Raw genomic sequence first — 7,306 nt, 5'->3', positions numbered from 1 at the left:
AATACTTTCCTCAGCTCAGCTTACAGAGTCAGTCTCCTACGAAACTTCAACCCCTAACTTCTATATCAGCCGCTTTCCTCCACCCTTCTGATTATCCTAGAAAGAAAACAAATACTCGAAGATCTTTCCAAAGCTTTGAACTTTTTCCCATGGCGGATATACTCGCTTCTTTAAGGTCTTTAATGACCTCTCACTCTCCTCCTCTCGATGCTTTACTCGTCCCTTCTGAAGATTATCATCAGGTTTAATTAAAAAAACCCTCCTTTTTAAATTCCTTTATCATTTCTAAAAAGGAAAAAAAAACATTCTTTGTTTAGTTTTGAATCGATTTTGCAGAGTGAATATGTCTCTGCCCGTGATAAAAGGCGCCAGTTTGTTTCTGGATTCACCGGAAGTGCAGGTCTCTATTTTCAATTTTCTCATATTGTCGTCGTCGTCATCATTATTATTATCATCATCATCATCATCATTATTTATGTTTTATTGATTTTGGCGAATATTTCAGGATTGGTACTTATTACTAAACACGAAGCAATGCTATGGACGGACGGCCGATATTTCTTGCAAGCGATGCAGCAGCTTAGTGATCAGTGGAAACTAATGCGTATTGGTGAAGATCCTTCACCTGATGTTTGGATGCCTGATGTAAAATTTACCGTTTTGCTACACTAAAAATTCAATCTTTTGCTTCTAAATTCGATACTTTTATTAATATATACTATATATTTAACGAATGATTTAGATTTTGCCAAGGGAGGCAGCTATCGGGGTTGATCCTTGGTGTGTGTCAGTGGACACGGCTCAAAGATGGGAACGAACTTTTGCTAAAAAGAAACAGAAATTAGTTCAGACCTCAGCCAATTTGGTTGATGAGGTTTGGAAAAACAGACCACCAGCTGAAAGTAATCCAGTGGTTGATCATCCTTTGGAATTTTCCGGTCGTTCTGTTGCTGAAAAATTGAAAGATTTGAGGGTAAAGCTTGCCAATGAAAAGGCTCGTGGAATTATCATCACAGCTTTAGATGAGGTGTGGCTTTATCAAATTGTTGGTTCTAATCGAATCTGTTGAGCTTTTTATTTTTTTTCTAGTTTAAATGGCTAGTTTACAGGTTGCTTGGTTGTATAATATCCGTGGGAGCGATGTATCTTACTCACCAGTTGTTCATGCGTTTGCTATTGTAACAACGAACTCGGCTTTCCTTTATGTTGACAAAAGGAAGGTTTCTTCTAAGGTAGGAATTTGAGTATATATATTTGGTTGTTGAAGTTTTCAATTTTTTTACCGTATTTAATCATCTTAAATAAAGATATAACTTTTGGGCTAGATGGTTTGGGTATATTGATCACATGTATGTTAATCCAGGTGAGCTCTTCCTTGCAAGAGAATGGAATTGAAGTTCGGGAGTATGGTGCAGTGAGTTCGGATGTTGTGATGTTAGCATCTAATCAGCTTGACCAGGCCATGAGAGTGAATTCTAGTCAAAATGGCGTTTGTGAAAACGATACTCGTGATAATGATCATATGGGTTGATCCTGCCTCATGCTGCTATGCTTTGTTTTCAAAACTAGATGCTAATAAGGTCCTCCTGCAGCAGTCACCCTTGGCCCTCGAGAAAGCCTTAAAGGTTGTTGAAGCATTTCTTATCTGGTTGAATCCTTCTTTAGAATTGCATAGAATATATTTATATGAAGTCCTCTTCTGATTTTCTGAAAACAATTTATATAGAAGACCTTAGTTTTTGGATATTTACTTGTAAATCCACCTGCACTGATCCTAAATAACAAGCATCTGCTGCCTCCGAAAAGGAGAAAAAGGAGAGCCATTACCCATTTAAAAGAACATACAAGGATCTTTAATATTTAAATAGGGATTCTCTTTCGTCTTGTTTCTCTTAAATTAATATATATTTATCAACAATTTTTGCATTTTTAGAATCCAGTTGAGTTGGAAGGTCTAAAAAATGCGCATATCCGGGATGGTGCAGCTGTTGTGGAGTTTCTGGTCTGGTTGGATAAGCAGGTACTGGACTGTGACCTTTGTATATTATTTTCTCTCTTGAAAATTTGTGGACATTCTCTCAAATTCGTTAAGCTTCTAACTCATTTGTTTAGATTTGGTTCTTATTTCAAAATAAAAATATTTCTCATCATATGCAACTAGATTATAGGCTGGAAATGATGCTATTGCTCTCTCAATTGAACAGATGCAAGAGATTTATGGGGCTTCTGGTTACTTCTTGGAAGGGGAGGTAGCAAACAAAAAAAGACTGTAAGTAAGATTATTGCAAGTTGATATCTTGTGTTTCTTTCACCCCTGCTCTGTTGCTATTTTTTTGAGCCTGAAACTAAATAGGCTGTCTGCTCTCTTGAGAAAAAAAATCTGTGCTGGAGATGGACTGACCATGCTTAGTTGTTTCATGCTATTGGTATGAACGATGCAGGGAGACTATGAAACTGACAGAGGTGATTGTTAGTGATAAGTTGGAGGGGCTTCGTGCATCAAAAGAGGTAACAATACCTTTGAGAAAGCTATGTTGTGGAGATAAGGAAAATTAATCAAAATATCATTTGGATATAATTTAATAGTAAAAACCTTTCAACCGAGATTTTTTTTTAGTAGTGATAAATTCTGTTGTTTGTGTCCACCAGTTGGTAATTACTTTGTTATGTAAACTTGGGCATCATAACATTTGAAACTAAGAATTTCCTGAGTCTCAACTTACAGTCATAGTTAGTGTGTAATGAAGTACCTTGGTTCCAGGTGTTTCTATAACTTGTGTTTGCATTGGATTTTTTCTCACAATTTTTTTTCCAATGTTACCAATTGCAGCACTTCAGGGGCCTAAGTTTCCCTACTATTTCTTCAGTTGGTTCAAATGCTGCCATCATCCATTACTCACCTCAGGCAGAAACATGTGCTGAGCTTGATCCAAATAGCATTTATCTATTTGATTCAGGAGGACAGGTTTACTCAAGTCAACAATTTAGCTTACTATCAATAACACGCTAATAATCTTATTCTTGATTCTTTGTTCTGATTCTTTATTCTATGGCTGATAAAGTATCTAGATGGAACAACTGACATAACTCGGACAGTTCATTTGGAAAGCCTTCGGCACATGAGAGGGCTTGCTATACCTATGTAAGTGGCTTCTGTTGCATTGTCTTCTTGATATTTCATTATTAATTACCTATGTTCACCTTATTTTTGGTCAGACCATATGCAAATCTTATGATGTGCTTATATTTCCAAAGCCCCTGGTGGATTTGATAACACAAGCTGCATATCCTTCGCTCGGCATCTTTGTTTATATTGCCTGGGAAATGATGCGTCACATGAATGATTTTGATGCTAGATAGGAAACATAGAGTGAATAGGACATCTTATCTTTATTTGACGATACATATTAGTCTTTAAATTAATAATTTTCTAAGAATGGAGCATCATCTGTTGTTTGCGATGATCCATCCAATGAGTTAGCAACTGTGACTTTGGACATAACCCAACTTGTGTTCATATTAAGGCATTTGAAGACTGTTCAACATATCGGAAGTCAAAATTTATTACTCAGAATAGTTAATTTTATTTTGATACTGTTGGTTTAAAAGATAGTTTGAGATGCTTGGGTCCCACTTTCTTTCTTGACTTGAGATTCACTTGGATTTGATTTCATATTTTCCCTGAGCTTAAGCTTTGAAGAGATTGGTTGATTTCATGCAGGTTCTTAAGGGCCATATTGCTCTGGGCAATGCTCGATTTCCTAATGGAACAAACGGTATTAAAAGTTTTTTCTATTTATCTGCTCGATTGTTCCATATTTATTTAAACATATCCTTTTTTGAAATCAAGTAGATTTGTGTCAACTCCAATAGCAAACTAATGTATAGATATAATTATATTCTTAGACACACATACTCTTATATGTGCATAGTAGTTTCATGGATTGATTGATTGCTTTTGTAGGTTATGCTCTTGATATCCTGGCTCGAATTCCTTTGTGGAGGTATGGTCTTGATTATCGACATGGTACTGGTCATGGAATTGGGTCTCACCTGAATGTTCATGAAGGTTAGCAATGAACTACAATTCCTTGAAGTTAGGGTTGCTGTTAACTCAATGAAAACTTTTAATTTAACTTTGTTTTTTCCTTGTTGAACTACTTGGAGCAGGGCCGCATCAAATTAGTTTTAGACCACAAGCTCAAAATGTGCCACTTCAAGTTTCCATGACAGTAACTGATGGTTAGCATTGTTTGTCCTGTCTTAACACTGTTCAAAATCTTCACAAAGGATTTTTATCTCGTCTCTTGCCGACTTCCCTTTGTACTTTATTGTACTTAATTTTTTACCACTTGGTTTACTTCAAGCTTTTCATGCATACATTTTCTAAGCATTTAATGCTGGCGGGCTGTCATTCTTGGCTCCAGTCTTTTGTAAAGGCCGTCTTGTCCCTCCTTTTTCTGGTGCTGTTTTTGTGCATATGTTAGCATGATTATAAAATTTCCAAGCAATTTAAGAATTATATTTCTCAATGTTAAAATACTAGCTAGTGAATTCTTGTTGTCTTAAAAGTAGTATGCCATTACCATGCAACTGAAGTAATAATCTATTGTAATTGGAAATTCTTTTTCCCAGAACCTGGTTATTATGAAGACGGGAGCTTTGGTATAAGATTAGAGAATGTACTCGTGGTCAAGGAGGCTGATACCGAATTCAATTTTGGTGACAAGGGATACTTATCATTTGATCATATCACATGGGTAAGTTGCTCATTATTCATCTCTCTTCCTCCCATCGACCATGTTGCATGTCCGTTTTGTCTTCACATGTGCATGCATGCCTTCAGTTTTTTCGGGTTTCACATACTTTGGCGTGGGTTACGATTCTATACTATTACTCTGGGCTTGATTAACTTGATTGATAAGCTACCGGGAGAATTAGCCATTAATCTTATCTCCTTTTCTACGCTATTCAGCTATTTCAAAGTATCCCTTTGTATGCATCTTATTTCCATCTCATGGCATGTTTATTTTTCACACTTCAATGGTTTGATGTTCATTCTCCCTCTTAACAGAGAATTTTTATTTAAACGGCTTATCGTATGTTCAGGCACCATATCAAATAAAGTTGATTGACTTGAGCCTCTTGACACCCGAGGAAATCAGTGGTTGAATACTTACCATTCAAAATGTCGGGATATTCTTGCACCTTACCTGGATAAAAATGAAATGGAATGGCTGAAGAAAGCTACTGAAACTGTAAGTGCATGATATGTCTATTCAAGAAAACCCAAGGAACCCTTTAGCATCTTTCTATGCTTTTCTTCTATATTAAGAATAAATAATGGGATTTGTTCTGTAAATGATTTAATATTTTGCACACTTATATCCCATCGTTATGCAGTATCTAATGCTTTGTTTACCTATCTTTATATAATCTTCCTTGCATGTTCCTCTTATTTCTCACTTCACCCCCTATAAACGTCATTTGATAGTAATGATGTTGACTCGGATACCCACCACTATATGCTCGGCCACCACCGTGGCATTCATCTTTTGTTCGGTGATCAGTGACCACATGATTGTTTGGAGACCATTGACAATACTCGAGTTTTGTCGCAGCAGCCATTGATAGTCCTGAAAATGGTTACTGCTGTGTCAACTCTTATTGGTTAATGGACCTCCCAAATAAACCATTGCTGGTTCTTTGTCAGCATCTATTTTCCTTGGCTGATACGGTTCCACCATTCTCTTAATTTTAATTAATTCTTCAACAGTTATGGGGAGGTAATCATTTTAAAAAATAAAAGTATTTAGATTCAGTTTATCTCTAGAATTTAAAAATAGAGATATTTGCCCATTTAAGTTTATGGGGAGAGAAGATGGATTAAAAAAATAAAAATATGCTAAATGGGATATTAAGATTAATGCTTACTAAAATATGATAAAACAAAGAAGGGGCGGAGGATTTTTATTCGTGCATATATGTTAAAACGTGATCAAGTTCAAGCACCATAAGCCTTTGTTTTGAGACGTTGAATACAGATCTCTGCAAATTGAGGCAGTGAATTATAAGAACCACCTTCAACCAAAGCTCTCCTTGCACTATCTTTTAGCTCTCTGATACTAGTTCGTATGTTTCGTCCTTCATGATCTTTCATTATTTTCAAACCATCGATCTTATCTCTTCTCTTCCTACCATCCATCTGATTTCATTGTCTTTACTTGGATGCTTGCTTCCAATATCTTCCGTCAATGTACCAGCATTCTTCTGCTCCGAGTAAAGAGGCCATGCAATCATTGGCACCCGTTAATGATACTCTCCAATGCTGAATTCCATCCACTGTGTTAAAAATCCACCAATCGACGGATGACTCAGTATCTCCACTTGAGGTGCCCACATCGGGATCACTAGTCCACGATCTTGGGGTCCTAGCCGAAAACCCTTCAGGCAAGTAATTTAGGGTGCCATCAGACCCATTCCCCAAAGTGAGAAAGTTTGCTGCTGCATCATTTTCAATAGAAGGACGAGCCACCCAAACGAACCTTTGCTGGCTAAGCTCCAGCCCCCAAGCTAGCTCTATAACCTGTTGGGTTGATAATGTTCCACCACTCCTAAACGAAGCATAAATCACCGATTCTTTCGGTTGTTTGTCGAGCCAATCTATTTCATTACACAAATCCGACTTTTTTGTCGGTCTCACTAGTGGACCAACAGGGTAAATGGGCACCTTTGCTTCTCTCAAGGCTTTGAGATTTGCGGGTTCGAGTTCATCCCAAGTATTCACCAAGACTCCATCGGACAGAGACATTTTAATAACGTTGTTAATAACTCGTTGATATGAAGGATCGCTAGGATCCATGATTTTTTTTCAATGGTATCATCAAATTTAAGAGGCTTGCAACCTGGAATGTTGAGAGGCTTTTGGTTCTTTACATGCTCATCGATCTCTTTTCTATCCATCACCGGCGTGCAGCATAACTGAAAAACCTTGCATTAGAAGTTATGAAACAAGAACTTAACATATTGAATTCATCGGCAATCCCCAAAGCACTCGTTCCGAACATGTCGACAACTAGAGCGGGGACGAGACTCCATCTTAGAGATTACAGTTTTGATGAACGGTAAAGACTGTAGAACGGTTGCCACTAATTTGTCTATAAATGAAACACTAGGTCCAGCTATGTCGGAAACGTCAATGAAAGGGACTAAAACAATATCAAGGAGACCATCGTCATTGGAGTCTGATGGTGATTGAAGAAGTTGGGTGTTTGTGATGGAGGCATGGTCGGGTTGCACGACAAAG

At 37.2% G+C, this 7,306-nt stretch overlaps 1 protein-coding gene and 1 pseudogene across 1 annotated transcript; one reads left to right on the top strand and one right to left on the bottom strand.

Moving 5' to 3' along the window:
- On the top strand, nt 1–5,306 carry LOC120183762 (aminopeptidase P1-like). The gene is given in 19 exon segments (XM_039188395.1): nt 1–242; nt 337–400; nt 506–645; nt 743–1,027; nt 1,110–1,232; nt 1,364–1,518; nt 1,520–1,625; nt 1,934–2,020; nt 2,205–2,269; nt 2,442–2,508; nt 2,831–2,965; nt 3,063–3,099; nt 3,102–3,142; nt 3,722–3,776; nt 3,965–4,069; nt 4,171–4,242; nt 4,636–4,760; nt 5,110–5,161; nt 5,164–5,306. Coding segments are annotated over 19 exon segments (1,914 nt in total). The 5' UTR covers nt 1–149; the 3' UTR covers nt 5,271–5,306.
- A 616-nt stretch (nt 5,307–5,922) lies between these two features.
- LOC120183784 lies at nt 5,923–7,299 on the bottom strand (annotated as a pseudogene).
- Nucleotides 7,300–7,306: the final 7 nt, after the last annotated feature.

The sequence above is a fragment of the Hibiscus syriacus genome, unplaced genomic scaffold (genome assembly GCF_006381635.1).
Source record: "Hibiscus syriacus cultivar Baekdansim isolate YM2019G1 unplaced genomic scaffold, ASM638163v2 tig00112812_pilon, whole genome shotgun sequence".
NCBI lineage: Eukaryota > Viridiplantae > Streptophyta > Magnoliopsida > Malvales > Malvaceae > Hibiscus > Hibiscus syriacus.
Note: the sequence above shows the minus strand (reverse complement) of the source record. Positions and strands in the feature narration are given on the sequence as shown.